Raw genomic sequence first — 17982 nt, 5'->3', positions numbered from 1 at the left:
TGACTGTTCCATTATGGGGTTGGGTTGTAGAAACATATCCGCCACCAGTCACAATGAAAGATTGTTTATTTGTCACACAACCGGTTTCAGGTGTTTACACACTCATGTACTTGTTTTACTGTTCGAGATCACTGTATAAATACAAAAAAATTGCTTGCTGGTGACTACACAGATACAAGTGGGACAATTGTAAGTGGTAAAACAGCATTTGACAAAAATATATCTGTACTTACAAAACTATGAAGCACCATTATTAGAGTTATGCTGTGGTGATAGTTTTGCCACTTAGTTACACACTTATGGTCGTTTCCACGTGCATATTTCAGTATTACCAAGTATAGCTCCATATTACACTACTATGATGTGCCCTTGTGAAATACACTATGTGTACATACAAACATGAGGGCTGTGGTCAAAGAACATAGATGTAGCAGATGTAAATATTTTCGTCAAATGCTGCCTTACCACTTACAATTGTCCCACTTATTTCTGTGTAATCACCAGAAAATATTTTTTTTGTATTTATACAGCGATCTCCAACAGTACTAGATCTACAGCGGATAGGCATTTGGTGCAGCGAGTGGCAACTGACCCTTAACATAGACAAATGTAATGTATTGCGAATACATAGAAAGAAAGATCCTTTATTGTATGATTATATGATACCGGAACCAACCCTGGTAGCAGTTACTTCTGTAAAATATCTGGGAGTATGCATGCGGAACGATTTGAAGTGGAATGATCACATAAAATTAATTGTTGGTAAGGCGGGTACCAGGTTGAGATTCACTGTGAGAGTCCTTAGAAAATGTAGTGCATCAACAAAGGAGGTGGCTTACAAAACACTCGTTCGACGTATACTTGAGTATTGCTCATCAGTGTGGGATCCGTACCAGATCGGGTTGACGGAGGAGATAGAGAAGATCCAAAGAAGAGCGACGCGTTTCGTCACAGGGTTATTTGGTAACAGTGATAGCGTAACGGAGATGTTTAGCAAACTCAAGTGGCAGACTCTGCAAGAGAGGTGCTCTGCATCGCGGTGTAGCTTGCTCGCCAGGTTTCGAGAGGGTGCGTTTCTGGATGAGGTATCGAATATATTTCTTCCCCCTACTTATACCTCCCGAGAAGAGATCACCAATGTGAAATTAGAGAGATTAGAGCGTGCACGGAGGCTTTCCGGCAGTCGTTCTTCCCGCGAACCATACGCGACTGGAACAGGGAAGGGAGGTAATGACAGTGGCACGTAAAGTGCCCTCCGCCACACGCCGTTCGGTGGCTTGCGGAGTATAAATGTAGATGATGATGTACATGTACATGAAAGTACAAACACCTGAAGATGGGCACAAGCCCGAAACTGGTCGAGTGACAAATAAACAACCTTTTATTGTGACTGGTAGCGGATATTTTTTCTACAAACCCCTATGATAATTTTCGTTGAAACACTTTCTATTTTGTGCCTATGGATTCTACAAACTTTTCTTTTGTCGAGTTTTATCCTCCGTCGTTGTGACGGCGGTGAAAGGGTGGCTAATTGCCGGAGGCGGTGGTTTGCAGGTGTCGTGGGTGTTCCGGCAGGAGGGCTCTGAGGACATGCAGCTGCTGACGGTGGGCCACGCGACGTACAGCGCCGACCAGCGCTACGTTGTCGACTTCCAGTACCCCAACAACTGGCGCCTGCTGGTGCAGCGCGCCGCCATCCGCGACCAGGGGCTCTACGAGTGCCAGGTGTCGACGCACCCGCCGCGCGCCGCCCAGTCCTACCTCCTGGTCCAGAGTGAGTCCGCCTCCGTCCGTTCACACTAGCTGCCACTTGCAGCCTTGTACACTAGCGGGTAGTTGTGTCATGAGCATCGCGTGGGCGTGAATTCTACAACGGATAGCTACAGACACTTCACTGTATGTGGCAAGCTCTTCGTTCTTGCACCAAGAAGGAATGCAGATGATAGAAGGGTATTCATTGGACAAATATATTATACTACAACTGACATTTGATTACATTTTCACGCAATTTGGGTGCATAGATCCTGAGAAATCACTACCCAGAGCAACCACCTCTGGCCGTAATAACTGTCTTGATAGGCCTAGGCATTGAGTCAGAGCTTGGATGGCGTGAACAGGTACAGCTGCCCAGGCAGTTTCAATACGATACCACAGTTCATCAAGAGTAGTGACTGGCGTATTGTGACGAGCCAGATTCTCGGCCACCACTGACGCAGACGTTTTCAGTTGGTGAGAGATCTGGAGAATGTGCTGGCCACGGCAGCAGTCGAACATTTTCTGTATCCAGAAAGGCCCGTACAGGACTTGCAACAAGCGGTCGTGCACTATCCTGCTGAAATGTAGGGTTTCGCAGGGATCGAATTAAGGGTAGAGCACGGGTCGTAACACATCTGAAATGTAACGTCCACCGTTCAAAGTGACATCAATGCGAACTAGAGGTGACCGAGACGTATAAGCAATGGCACCCCATTCCATCACGACGGGTGATATGCCAGTATGGCGATGACGAAGCACGCTTCCAATGTGCGTTCACCACGATGTTGCAAAACACGGATGCGACCATCATGATGCTGTAAACAGAACCTGGATTCATCCGAAAAACTGACGTTTTGCCATTTGTGAACTCAGGCGCTCCTCTCTGTGATGCAACGTCAAGGGTAACCGCAGCCATGGTCTCCGAGCTGATACTCCATGGTGCTGCAAACGTCGTCGAACTGTTCGTGCAGATGGTCGTTGTCTTGCAAACGTCCCCATCTGTTGATTCAGGGATCGAGACGTGGCTGCACGATCTGTTACTGGCATGCGGATAAGATGCCTGTCATATCCACTGCTAGTGATACGAGGCCGTTGGAATTCAGCACGGCGTTCTGTATTACCCTCCTGAACCCACCGATTCAATATTCAGCTAACATACATTTGGTCTCGACTATCGCGAGCAGCAGTGTCGCGATGCGATAAACCGCAATCACGATAGGCTACAATCCGACCTTTATCACAGTCGGAAACGTGATGGTACGCATTTCTCCTTATTACACGAGGCATGACAACAACGTTTCACCAGGCAACGCCGGTCAACTGCTGTTTGTGTATGAGAAATTGGTTGAAAATTTTCCTCATGTCAGCTCATAGTAGGTGTCGCCACCAGCACCAAAGTTGTGTGAATGCTCTGAAAAGCTAATTTTTTGCACAGCTTCCGGTCGGTTAAGTTTCGCGTCTGTAGCACGTCATCTTCGTGGTGTAGCAATTTCAATGGTCAGTTGTGTATATAGGAAGGAAATGAAAATAACAAACGACGGGGCTAGTCCGGGTCGACCTAAGCCTGTAGCCCAGTGGTCGATCATGACAAAACTGTAGTATTTTACCTGCTTCTAGATATCACTGAGTTACTACTACAAACGACAGTGTCGTATGTCACTCTGTTGGGTGGTATGACGCGATGGCGGCGGAAAAATGAACTCGCCTATGGTAACATCCTGGCCTCCTCCTGTCAATCAACTCCAAGTAACACGATTCATTTCCTGTACAGGTCGGTTTGTTGGGACCAGTACGAGACGTTCTTGCCTTAACATTAAGGAATTTTACGTTTCCTGGTGTCTCTATTTTCCTCGTCCATTGTGAAATGCCCTTTCTAGGATATGCAATTGTTTTAGAAGGAACCGTCTTTGTTCGTGAATCAAATGTTTGTTCCTTTGGTGGAAACTCAGAAATTTCCTCGTTTTTCCTGCTGGTGCTAGAACACACGTCGTATTTTCCCAACATTGCCAGCCATCCTCTTGGTATTGCTCGGCCCATGTCAAAGTGAACCGAATGTAATATCGCCTCATCTTTTTGGTTATCTGAATTTCACTGAAGAGTTCACTCATGTTTAAGGACGATAAGAAATAGTTGTCTACGTTAGTTACATAGGGGCTATTAGTGGAACCACACGCCAAGAGCAACTTACGCACTTCTTCCTCTATATATAGTGAATCACAATTACCAAAGTTCTTGGAATGATCAGAATGAAGCACAGTTCAATCTGACACTTCTTTTTACTTTACAGTCCCTTTTCAGATTCTCTCAATCGAGCAGTCCTCAGTTTGCTTAGCCACGGGTGTTGGTTCGTTTCAACTTCTCACGCTGTGAATAATACATTTATTTAGTTACTTCAGAAGATCTTCTACGGGTATGATCCCCTAAATATTAGTATGGATTCACCTAACTGAAGTGACGAATTAAACTTGTACCGACGCTGGGATTCGAACTTGATTCTCCGGCTCACTATGGTGGCTAACAACTAGGACAACCTGGCAACGAGCACAACTACACGGACTACCCTAGGAACTAGGACACCTCCCCCCTAAATCCAAAGGAATGGGGACGTGCTAAGATAGTCCGAGTTGTACAATAATGAGCAGCAGACCAACTTCGAATCTTTCATTCGTCTTTTCGGTCTGCATATATAGATTTATAGATGTTTGAGACTCGAAAAGGTCTCTGAAACCGTATGATTTTGTTTCATTCATATAACGCTTCGCGATCATCGAAAATACTCAAAATTCACGGTTCCACACACTTTTTCACTAAACCACTTGCTTTAAATACTTAATCATGAACACGAATCGCACAGTTCTCCTTTTCACAAGTTGATTTCATACAATGTAGACCACTCACTACCGAGTGACTCACCCTCATGATCGAAATCGCGTAATTTCCCTGAGGTCCACCTGTCATTTGTGTGTACTTGATATTTCTGTATATTCTACAACTACAGCGCTATTGTAGCTACCAGAAATGGTATGATTATATCAATACGGTAATAAAGCTATTGATAATGTTACCCTCACATCGTCTATTAAATCTACCTGAAATTCCGTATTTACTTGCCAAAAAAAAAAAAAAAAAAAAAAACATACAGCACTAACGTGGATAGAGCTTGCTCTTTATCATGCACTTACTCTGGAGCATATACGTCGCCATCCACTACACTTTCACTAAATGTGAGAAATATATTCTGCACTGTACTATATTTTGAGGAAATGCATAGATCTCTGTGCCCTCAAGTACCGATCACCACAGTTCCTTACCCTACTTTCTATCAAGTATTTTGGTCAAATTGACCATCAGTGACGTATTACAATAGTTGTAATATTATTCCAATAAAAATAAACAATGTATGAATCGGATCGTGAAACAGAATACATAGATGCTGTTATAGTACAATTAAGTTCACCACGTTCACCTTTTGCAAATGTTTTAAAGCAAAATTTTTGATTGTTCAAAGCAGTGTAAGGAATGTCCATTTCGCTATACACCATGAATGTTTTATTATGCTTTTTTCTAAAACTGCCACGCATTACAAAATATAAGGTGTCCAATTACAGCTCCAGAGGTAATGATAGTCGACGAGCAAGGCCATCAAGTCCACGACAAATTCTACGAGGCGGAGAGCACGATCCAGCTTTCATGCCTCGTGAGGCATGTTTCCATGACGTCGTCAGTCGTCACGTGGCTTCATGGTGACCGCGTCCTAAACTACGACACGACGAGAGGAGGGATAAGGTAAGCACAGTTCGTCTGCTCCATCACTCACGGCGCTCTTCCCAGTGCACGGCGGCTTCTCCTTCGTGTGCCGCAATCCATTAATCTTCTCCAGCCACCCTCCTCATTCCTCCTTCATGGACTATTGACTCTAGGCATGCCCTTCTGCCTTTTTTTTTGCTCAAGCGAAGCATGTTTCAGTAGTCAATAATCCGAAATGTGTACACTTTCTTATATTTTCTTCAATATGCTATTTTTTGCTATAGTTCACATAGTTTGGTTAATTAGTTAGTAACTATACATTCCAGTCTTGGTCAACAGTGACTGTTTAATGTCATGAATCTCTTGTTATAATCAGATACACCTTGTCATTTATGAACTTGCAGCATGCTGCAGGTTAAAAATAGGTTCTCAACTTGTCTTATAATTGAAACAATGGTTGTAGCTCAGCCAAAAATTGCATTGAGAAGTATCTTTTTTTTTTATTTTGTGATGGTGACTAGTTCCGGACACCTGTGTGAATTTTCAAACCATTCGCGATGTAAGTGTCAAATACAGGCTATCGCCTGTGTACAAAAAACAGCCCCTGAAGTGATGATCAGGGCGGCAGTGTGGCAGATTCCACAACAGTAAATACACCGCATTGGACGGACACTACAGTTAATAATGTTAAGTCGGCCATAGCGCCACTCTTATCATCACTGCTGGGGCGGGTTTTCTACATAGGCGATCGCCTGTATTTGTCACAGTTATGACACGGATGGTTTGAAAATGGACAAAATTGTTCGAAACTAGTCACCATCAAGAAATAAAAAAATTTATTTCCAAATACAGCTTTTGACACGGCTACAATCATTTATTTCGGCATCTTGTGATTGTTTGTTATATCGCTCTGAAGGGTAGTATCTGCGGTAGTAGGTATAAAACATGTACAGGACGAGTGGTAGTAATGAGTTCCTCGGGTTAACACTGTTTTAGATTACTTAACCGAAACGGAAACTGGCATAAGATTTCTCGTTAGACAATTATTGTGGAAAACAAGCAGTAACGAAGAGCGTTGTAGCTAGCTTTGTAGTAGTTGGCAAAAGGACTTAGTTAAGTAATGAAAGTAATGATAGTATTATGTACCTAACCAAAACAATTAACTGTCTATTTGTATACTAGTTTAATCGTTGTTAATGATTTTATGAATGGAATACTTGAAAAATTCATAAGCAGTCATAGAAGGAAACGAACGTGTAACTGATCATGGGAGACCACGATGCGATAAGCGGAGAAATAAAAGAGAGATGAAATAATTGAGATATGAATAAAGTTCGCGAGATCGGTGAGATTGGAACTCATATGACAACTAGACGTGAAGAAAGAGAGGATGCACTTCATTTGAGAGCCGACGGAGACGGTAGACCTTACTGACTAATATTGATAGGGCCAGTTGGAAAAAGGTAACTGCAACGTATGATGGTGTGTTCGTGATTCTGCTATGTCTGCACGCAGCCAAATTCTTGCACTTGCTGTCTCTGAAGGCTGTTATGTGAGATCATCTAGGTAACATTATATGAACGTGAAGGAGAGGGAACATTTGCTTGACATGCATGTTCAAACAGGCATAATAAGTGCAGATCAAAAGAGGTAAATGGCTCAGTGCAATAGACAAGTTATTCTTAATATAATCGTAATGCATCTACAACAAGTGCATTGCAATTTCAACTTCGCAATACATGTTCAACATGTAGTGTGCTATTTCAGTTTTATAATCATGCTATGAATAATACTGTGGTACCTAGCGAATATCGTCAAACGAAGGATACCACATTTATCTCACAACCCTAAACAAAGACAAGGTGGCAGTAAACACGATGCTGCAGACGCTAAATGTTCGGAAATCAAAGTGGCGTAGATGCACGTTTGCAGCAGCCCACTGCTACTGTAAGTAATCGTAGCTGGACCACAACCAACACGCAGATTTGAGCACATAGGCGTTCAGTAAAAGCATAATGCTGGTGAACGCTGACAGTCCTTCTCGATGACGGTTTGTGTTTATGTTTTTAAAGCCTATGTGTAACCCTCCCCCCTCCCCCACCACCAGATACTTGTTAACCTTCAAAAACATTCATGTACAGATGTATTTAAAATTATTCAAAAGATAACTTAGTAAACAAGGAGTAACATCTTTCATGCAGCGAACGATAGTCCTGTTATAGGCTGGCAGTCTACTCCTGTGTCAAGAATGAAGGAACACATTGAATCCAACTGTGTTGTCATTGTTCTGTTTTACATAAACAGTTACATTTGTTACAAGGATCATAGGCCGCTTTCTGAAAGATGTAGGTGTAGATGAAATGTTAGTGGTGGAGTTTACAGATGATCGCATTAACAGTGAAATACAAAAGTAGTGGATACCTTTCGTGGAAATAGAAATATATTTACTACGCTTAAAATGAATAGAGTAACTCACTATAAGAAGTACACTAGGTACGTTTAGCGTATTAACTCCTACGGCATGATAGTTTATGACACTCTAGGCATCTCGGGAAAGCATTTTTAGCCCAGTATCAAGTAGTCAGAACATTTCACGGTGACATCCAGGTGCACTGGAAACGTTGCACAATTTTTCGGAATTCATACAAATCCTAGGTTTACGCTTAAAAATGTTGTCTCTATCAAAAGCAGCTGTAGCATGCACTCGGTCAACGCCGGACAAAAGTACCAGTGAACAGAATTGTGTGTGTTCTCTTCGGCACAGTCTCTTCTCAGTAGGCTTACAATACAAATGAAAATGTGGACCAATGAAACCCACGTCTCCAAATCTAATTGGAAAGACCCTGTAGCGATTATCTTGTTTTATTTGGGAATTTCCTCTCAATTGCTTGGGACTTTTCCAATCTAAGCCTAGTTTGTGTGTATGTAGATTACCCATAGAAATTTCTGCATATATGTATTCGTGCGTGTGTGCGTGCATGCCGGTGTGTGTGTGTGTGTCTGTGTGTGTGTGTGTGCGTGTGGTTATTTGGAGTCTGAGACGCACGGACGAGTCGAAACATTGTGCCCACATGCTTGATAGATGAAAAAACACGCCTGGATTATACAATTTAACTACAGACCACGGTTTCAATCTGCGATTCCGATCACAGCACCACCAAGTTCGGAAGGCATTTTCATCCGCAGAGGAGAGTCCTAGAAGCTTGTTCGTTAGAGTGCGGAGACGGTGAAAGTCGGAGGGCGCAAGATTGTGTGAATAAGGTGGTGCGAAATGACTTCCCAACCCTAATCCTGTACAGTGGTTCCTGTCAGTCTAAGAGATTGCCAGCCGGCGTTATCGGGGAGTAACATCATTTCACGCAATATTCCTGGTCGTCGTTCTTTGATTCCTCCTGCAAGACGTCTCAGTTGCTGTCAATAAATGTCAGCAATGTTGGTTACACCCTGGGGAAGCAATTCGTCGTGGCCGAGAGGTTCTAGGTGCTACAGTCTGGAAACTCGCGACCGATACGGTCGAAGGTTCGATTCCTGCCTTGGGCATGAACGTGTATGATGTCCTTAGTTTAGTTAGGTTTAAGTAGTTCTAAGTTCTAGGGGACTGATGACCTCAGAATTTAAGTCCCATAGTGCTCAGAGACATTGGAACCATTTGGACAATACGTTGTCGCTGTTCCACCACATACATAACATTACCTTACGTCAATCATCATCATCATTTAAGACTGATTATGCCTTTCAGCGTTCAGTCTGGAGCGTAGCCCCCTTATAAAATTCCTCCATGAACCCCTGTTCAGTGCTAACATTGGTGCCTCTTCTGATGTTAAGCCTATTACTTCAAAATCATTCTTAACCGAATCCAGGTACCTTCTCTTTGGTCTGTCCCGACTCCTCCCACCCTCTGTTACTGAACCCATAAGTCTTTTGGGTAACCTTGCTTCTCCCATGCGTGTAACATGACCCCACCATCTAAGCCTGTTCGCCCTAACTGCTACACCCCTTGAGTTCATTCCCAGGTTTCTTTGATTTCCTCATTTTGGACACCCTCCTGCCATTGTTCCCATCTACTAGTCCTGCATTCATCCTAGCTACTTTCGTATCCGTAATCTCAACCTTGTCCATAAGGTAACCTGAATCCACCCAGCATTCGCTCCCATACAACAAAACTGGTCGAAAGGTTGAACGGTGCACAGATAACTTAGTCTTGGTACTGACTTCCTTCTTGCAGAAGAGAGTAAATCGTAGCTGAGCGCTCACTGCATTAGCTTCGCTACACCTCGCTTCTAGTTCTTTCACTATGTAGCCGTCCTGTGAGAATATGCATCCTAAGTACTTGAAACCGTCCACCTCTTCTAACTTTGTTCCTCCTATTTGGCACTCAATCCGTTTATATCTCTATCCCACTGACATTACTTTCGTTTTGGAGATGATAATCTTCATACCATAGTCCTTACATTTCTGATGTAGCTCTAAAATACTACTTGCAAACTTTCAATCGAATCTGCCATCACAACTAAACCATCCGCATATGCAAGACTGCTTATTTTGTGTTCACATACCTTAATCTCACCCAGCCAGTCTATTGTTTTCAACATATGATCCATAAATAATATGAATAACACTGGAGACAGGTTGCAGCCTTTTCTTACCCCTGAAACTACTCTGAACCATGAACTAACTTTACCGTCAACTCTAACTGCTGCCTGATTATCCATGTAAAGAGCTTTAATTGCTTGCAAAAGTTTGCCTCCTACTACATAATCTCGTAGAACAGACAATAACTTCCTCCTAGGAACCCTGTCATATGCCTTTTCTAGATCTATAAAGCATAGATACAATTACCTGTTCCACTCATAACACTTCTCCATTATTTGCCGTAAGCTAAAGATCTGGTCCTGACAGCCTTAAGAGGCCTAAACCCACACTGATTTTCATCCAGTTGGTCCTCAACTAATACTCTCACTTTCCTTTCAACAATATCTGAGAAGATTTTACCCACAACGCTGATTAAAGAGATACCTCTGTAGTTGTTACAATCTTTTCTGTTTCCACGTTTAAAGATTGGTGTGATTACTACTTTTGTCCAGTCTGATGGAACCTGTCCCGATTCCCAGGCCATTTCAATTATCCTGTGTAGCCATTTGAGACCTGACATTCCACTGTATTTGATGACCTCCGACTTAATTTCATCCACCCCAGCTGCTTTATTGCACTGCAATCTATGGACCATTTTCTCCACTTCCTCTAATGTGATCCTATTTCCATCATCATTCCTATCCCATTTTACCTCGAAATCTGAATCATTACTGATCGTGTTTTCACCTACATTGAGCAACTCTTCAAAATATTCCCTCCATCTGCTCAAGAAATCCACAGGATTCACCAACAGTTTTCCTGACCTGCCCAAAATACTTGTCATTTCCTTCTTACCTCCCTTTCGAAGACTGCTAATTACACTCCAGAATGGTTTTCCAGCAGCTTGATCCAAGGCCTCCAACCTGTTTCCAAAGTCTTCTCAAGATTTCTTCTTGGATGCTGCAATTATCTGTTTGGCTTTGTTTCTTTCTTCAACATATTCTCTGTCTACCTGAGTTCTAGTATATAGTCATTTTCGATACGCATTCTTTCTCCTTTTACAGGCTGCCTTGACTGTGTCATTCCACCAAGCTGTTTGCTAAGAAGGAGAGACAACATTGGTCGTAATTTTTTTTGTTTTATTAACCGCAAAGTCGATTTTCGGCCACTTAGTTGCCATCCTCAGTGCTGTAATATACAATTTAAATTGGTAGGCACTGGTGTCAACAAGCGTAGAGCGATCACATCGCTCTAAGCTTGTTGACACCAGTGTCTACCAATTTAAATTGTGTATTAGAGCACTGAGGATGGTCACTAAGTGACCGAAAATAGATTTTGCGGTTAATAAAACAAAAAATTGCGGCCAATGCTGTCTCTTCTAAGTATATCCATTATCTGGTCGTGGTGTACAGGACACTCCATGGAGTCGCCAATCAAAAAGCTGTTTGCTTCATCCTACCTTTACACACTACTGTTCCAAGACATGCTTTAGCCACTTCTAGTACTGTGTCCCTGTACCTTGTACATTCCTTTACCTCTAATGCCGATTTTCCTTATGTTTGCAACTGTGCGTTGCGAAAACAATGTCGCCTTCGCGCCCGAAATTATCATTAGAGTCCTGGAAGCACCTTCGGTTACCTGCGCCCTAGTCGAACCCAGCGGTAAAATATCTAGCAACACACCTCTGAACTGCCTCGACGTCTTCGTTTAATCTGCCACAGATGGGATTCCTACACTCGAACAGAACCCAAGAAAGAGTGTAATTAACGTTCCATCTACTGTCTCCTTTTTTAGTGAGCTACATTTTCCCAATAAAACTAAACCGAGAATTCGCCCTCCATACTATCAGCCAGATTTTCATTCAATTTCGTATCACTGTGCATCTTGATGCCTAGTTATTGATGTGACTGTGTCAAGCTGTACCCTACTAATGTCGTATTCGAACATTACAGGATTTTTTTCCTACTTCTCCGTATTAACTTACATTTATTTACATTTAGTGCAAGCTGTCATTACTCACGCCGTATCTCAACTGAGACACTTAGCTGCACATCAACGTATCATCAGCAAACTCCGTGGCAGTGACGTCATTTATTTTATACAGAGAATAAAAGCGATCCTATCACGCTACCCTTGGGCACTCCTGACGATACGGTTGTCTCTGATGAACTCTCGCCGTCGACGAGAAGGTACTGGTTTCTATACTTCGAGCCTACCATATATCAGAGAACCTGACCCGTAAGCTCGGACCTTTGTCAACATTCTGCAGTTGCCAACGTTTCAAGCGATTTCCGGAAATATAGGAATATGGTATCTACCTGCTGCCCTTCAGCCATGGTTTACAGTATGCCGCGTGAGAAAAGGGCAAGCTGAGTCTCGCAAGAGCGATTCTTACTAAATCCCTGCTTGACTGTGGTTCAAATGGTTCTGAGAACTATGGGACTTAACATCTGCGGCCATCAGTCTCCTAGAACTTAGAACTACTTAAACGTAACTAACCTAACGACATCACACACATCCATGCCCGAGGCAGGATTCGAACCTGAGACCGTAGCGGTCACGCGGTTCCAGACTGAAGCGTATAGAACCTCTCGGCCACGTCGGCCAGCACCTTGATTGTGGACGGATGGTTTAATGCCCCAAGAAAATTTATAATTTTTGAACTCAGTGCGTTCAAGAATTCCGTAGCAAACAGATGTTTCGGATTTTACTCTGGAATTATACGGGTCATTTCCTTTAACTTTCTTATATACGGGAGTCACTTGCATTTCTTTCCAGTCGCTTGGGACTGACAGTGAGATTTACGATAAATTCAAGCAAAGCCAGAGGCTAATGCCACCACCCCCAGTGGTCTCTGTAAAATCAAACAGAGATTCCATCCGGGCCTGGCGATTTATTTTTTTCAAGCTCTTCCAGTTGCTTCCCTATGCTGTGCATGCCGATTTCTATGGCCTGCACGATGGAGTCTGTACAACAGTCAAATGATGGTATACTTCTACGAATCTCCTGCACGAATGATTTTCTAAACGTGAAATTAAAACTTTACCTTTCCTTTTGCTGTCTTCCGTTGCACCCGTGACTGGTCGACGAGTGACTGGATGGAAGCCTTCGACTCATTTCGTGATTTCGCGTGTGAGCAGAATTTCCTCGGGTTCTCGGCAAGACTATTTGCAAAGGTGTGACGGAGCAAATTGTTCTATGCTTTGCGCATTGATGTTACGGACTCAAGAAAATGATGTGCTTAAAAGTGTGCTAGTCCTCTTCTGCAACTCAGTACAGCAGCGATTCAGCTAGGATTGGGTTCGACTTAACCTTTCTCTGGTTCTGGAAGTATATGACACAATATCTCAATAGAACAACGGGTATTCACTAACAAGCATCACTACTTTGGCCTTGAGATGCAGTTATCCTGCTGGAAAATGTAATCGCCGCTGCGAAGACGTGAAGTATGAAGGGATGCAAGAGGTTGGCAATAATCTTATCATCGTGCCTTAAAGCTTCCAGCTCAGATGAATGTCCTTTGTAAGATAAGTCAGCTACCACCGGCCTGCGTCTGTGGTTCGCCAAGATTACAGCAATCCGGACATGGTGGTCGGTCTTGTGTAACAAGGAACGCGATCCGATCAGGTAACTTGTAACATTCTTCCACACAATACACTGTCGGTGTTCTTGTGTCCACCGCAATCTTAACTGATGACAGGAACACATAGGGGTCTTCTAATTCAGAACGCTAGTTTCCGAAACAGTAGTTGTGGTTGCACAAGAATTGTTCTCAGTCATCAGACCTGCGTATCATGCTTTACACAGCGGGTAAGCTGTACTGTGATGTATCACGGACGCCCAAAACCTTGTCGCCTATTCGCGGTTTCACTGTCCTTTAGCCGGCCGCGGTGGTCTCGCGGTTCTAGGCGCGCAATTCGGAACCCTGCGACTGCTACGGTCGCAGGTTCGAATCCTGTCTCGGGCATGGATGTATGTGATGTCCTTAGGTTAGTTAGGTTTAAGTAGTTCTAAGTTCTAGGGGACTGATGACCACAGCAGTTGCGTCCCATAGTGCTCAGAGCCATTTGAATCATTTTTTTTCACTGTCCTTTACATTGATGTTCACGATATAATCACATGAACCGATATGTTCGTACAGAGGCGAGAGGCCATAACAATCATCCCTTTGTCAAAGACGCTTATGTAAGTCGAGTGTGTCGTTTGCTGCCCGTATCGTCGCTAGCGTGATTACCGACGCGTCACTGACCCACTTACATTCTTTTATTACCATGCCTCGTGCTCCCATCAGCATCAGTGGGCATTCAGCCTTACCGTGGGCAGTAGTCATGATGTTATGTATTATAAGGGTAAATGAACAGTAACTATATGCGTCTTTTCCATCTCTTCGTAATGTAATGTCTTGAGACTGACTGAGCTCACGTTCGAAATGACAAGCATTTTGAATGTCTGAGAAGTGGTAATAGCACTGTCATTCTATTGTAAGTGTTTAGTTAAGTAAAGGCAGCAGGTGACTGCATCCATAATGCACTCTGTATGCTGTGTGCTCTAACAGCGTGCGCACGGATCTGACCAACGAAGGCGCCAACAGCTCGCTGTCTGTGGCCCGCGTCGACAAAGCGGACAGCGGCAACTACACCTGCTCCATCTCCACCACGGAGTTCGCTACCGTCGCGGTGCACATCCTCAACGGTGAGTACCCGCCTCGGGTTAGTGAGAGATGGAACGATACGTATCATGGCTGCCAGGTATCCCGATTTAGGTGGCACTGTCTCGACTTTTCTTTTGAACAGGTTACTCAGGTTATATCTTGTGAGAATAAGCAAACCTCCGGGTACACGAAAACGAGTAATTCTTAAAATAATGTAGGATATTCACTAGGCAAACACAATGAATGGATGTTTTAGGGGGGTAGGAAAAATGGACAAGGAAAGCTCCAAGAAAGGCTAAATGTATGGGAGGTAGCTGTGAGACAGTGTTTACCGAAATTTAAAGCAAAGAACTGTGAGGTTAATATGAGAAACCTGCTGTGACTCCACTGTGTATAAATATCAGTACCGATATTCAAACGTTCCAGTTATGAAAATTCGGATGTATTTAAATAAAAAAAAATGGATCTTGCTTTTGTCAGTCTGCAAGAATATTTAAGATAAGGATTAATGAACGTAGCCTTAGCCGACGTATTCCGCTGATGAAATCTTCTTGGGCTGCCAACCGCGACGTTTCGATGAGTATTAGTCTCATGATCGTCTGGTAATGCGTCAAGATGGCGCAGAAATCCCATTTACATACCAGTTCCAAAACCCGGCATTGCCGGGTACACATTTTTCCTATTTTTTGTTAGAAATGAAAACCATGTTTGTAGTGGAATGTTGAATAAATTAAATTTCCATATTCAGGCCTGAATGCACCGAGAATCGGACGGCGTTCCTCGCCCCGACACAGATCCTTAGATCCCACGCCTGTGTGATGGAATGCAGAGAGACGGCCGCCACTCAGGGGCGCCGTATGGGACGCCAGCGCAATCTGGACTCTTCGTGGGAAGATGATGTAATGCTCATCGGAACGTCGCAGAATGTCAACGCAGTAATCTAGATGGGAGTCCGAGAGGACTTCATCGGCATCAACGAATATAATAATAATAGAGAGAACACCGGAGGTAGCAAAGCTCCTTCGGAATCAGCAGCGCTAGTTACTGGACTGAATAAATTGAATGTAACTTTCTGTCAAATTTAGAGGATATATAATGAATAAACACTTTCACAGATGAATGACTAGTCAACGGGTAAACAAAAAGACAGAATTGCCATATGGTCATTTCTGGGCGCACTATAGGAATATGATAGGGAAAAGAATGTCTAACGTCCTTTAGCAGTAATGAAGTTCGTTATGTTTATAATTTGTAATTGATAAAGTATGTAGTGAACACATTTTGGAACGTAAATCAGGCATTAATCACGAGGATTAGACTGTTTGTAAAGGGCTGCGTATGTGGGATCATATACCAGTGAACATTATATGGTGTCAAATCACACCAGATGCAAACATTGTAACATATGTTTAAGAAATACATGCGTTCAGAGGCTTGTGTTGACAGCTGTGTTTGGTTGGCATGTATGTATACACAACAAGACAATACAGTCTTTTGTAGGTGAGTGACATTTGATTACCGCCAGTTCTGTGAGAGTGTTAAGGAATATCATAACACGACATGTACAATGGAGAATCTTTTAAACCTGATAATCCTCGATTTATTCTTGTATGCTTTTGAGGTATATAATACTACACGGACAATATAGTCAGATGTGTATATTAGTATGTCAAATGATGCGAAATAATGACTTGTGTTTCCCTTGTCTGCAGTACCTGATAATACGAGGTGCATTCAAGTTCTAAGGCCTCCGATTTTTTTTCTAAAAAACTACTGTCCCGAAATCGATGAAACTGGCGTTACGTCTAGACGTAATCGGCCTGCAGACGTACACATTTTTCACAACGCTGACGGCATGATTCCATGGCACCGGCGAAGGCTTCTTTAGGAGTCTGTTTTGACCACTGGAAAATCGCTGAGGCAATAGCAGCATGGCTGGTGAATGTGCGGCCACGGACAGTGTCTTTCCTTTTTGAAAAAAGCCAAAAGTCTCTAGGAGCCAGGTCAGGTGACTAGGGAGCATGAGGAATCACTTCAAAGTTGTTATCACGAAGAAACTGTTGCGTAACGTTAGCTCGATGTGCGGATATCGTTGTCTTGGTGAAACAGCACACGCGCAGCCCTTCCCGGACGTTTTTGTTGCAGTGCAGGAAGGAATTTGTTCTTCAAAACATTTTCGTAGGATGCACCTGTTACGGTAGTGCCCTTTGGAACGCAATGGGTAAGGATTACGCCCTCGCTGTCCCAGAACATGGACACCATCATTTCTTCAGCACTGGCGGTTACCCGAAATTTTTTTGGTGGCGGTGAATCTGTGTGCTTCCATTGAGCTGACTGGCGCTTTGTTTCTGGATCGAAAAATTGCATACACGTCTCACCCATAGTCACAACCGACGAAAAGAAAGTCCCATTCATGCTGTCGTTGCGCGTCAACATTGCTTGTCAACATGCCAGACTGGCAGCCATGTGGTCGTCCGTCAGCATTCGTGACACCCACCTGGATGACACTTTTCGCATTTTCAGGACGTCATGCAGGATTGTGTGCACAGAACCCCACAGAAATGCCAACGCTGGAGACGATCTGTTCAACAGTCATTCGGCCATCTCCCAAAACAATTCTCTCCACTTTCTCGATCATGTCGTCAGACCGGCTTGTGCGAGCCCGAGGTTGTTTCGGTTTGTTGTCACACGATGTTTTGCCTTCATTAAACTGTCGCACCCACGAACGCACTTTCGACACATCCATTGCTCCATCACCAATGTCGCCTTCAACTGTCGATGAATTTCAATTGGTTTCACACCACGCAAATTCAGAAAACGAATGATTTCACACTGTTCAAGTAAGGAAAACGTCGCCATTTTAAGTGTTTAAAACAGTTCTCATTCTCGTCGCTGGCGGTAAAATTCCATCTACCGTACGGTGCTGCCATCTCTGGGACGTATTGACAATGAACGCGGCCTCATTTTAGAACAATGCGCATGTTTCTATCTCTTTCCAGTTTGGAGAAAAAAAATCGGAGGCCTTAGAACTTGAATGGACCTCGTACAACCATGTCTTCCTTTAAAATGTTTTTTTAATTAAATAAATCAATTGCCACGACAAATAGTACTTCAGAATCTCCGTACCGATCACTAGGAATAAGAAAATGTCAATTACTAAAGAAACAGGAAAATTTCCATAACCTGGCGAGCGTGATTAATCAGTGCGAGTAATTAGTGAAAGGAAAAGTCAAGCACAACGAAATTTTGCAGAGGCT

The 17982-nt window shown here is 43.3% G+C and overlaps 1 protein-coding gene across 2 annotated transcripts in view; it reads left to right on the top strand.

Moving 5' to 3' along the window:
• Positions 1 to 17982, top strand: part of LOC126281380 (uncharacterized) — a 383231-nt gene that overhangs the window by 351247 nt on the left and 14002 nt on the right. For both annotated transcript variants that reach the window (XM_049980298.1, XM_049980297.1), the window contains exons 4-6: positions 1555 to 1774; positions 5364 to 5541; positions 14630 to 14766. In XM_049980298.1, the coding sequence (XP_049836255.1) occupies positions 1555 to 1774; positions 5364 to 5541; positions 14630 to 14766 (535 nt within the window). The remainder of the gene's footprint in view (positions 1 to 1554; positions 1775 to 5363; positions 5542 to 14629; positions 14767 to 17982) is intronic.

The sequence above is a fragment of the Schistocerca gregaria genome, chromosome 7, assembly GCF_023897955.1.
Source record: "Schistocerca gregaria isolate iqSchGreg1 chromosome 7, iqSchGreg1.2, whole genome shotgun sequence".
In the NCBI taxonomy this organism is placed as follows: Eukaryota; Metazoa; Arthropoda; class Insecta; order Orthoptera; family Acrididae; genus Schistocerca; species Schistocerca gregaria.
This window is presented reverse-complemented; position numbering and strand designations above follow the sequence as displayed.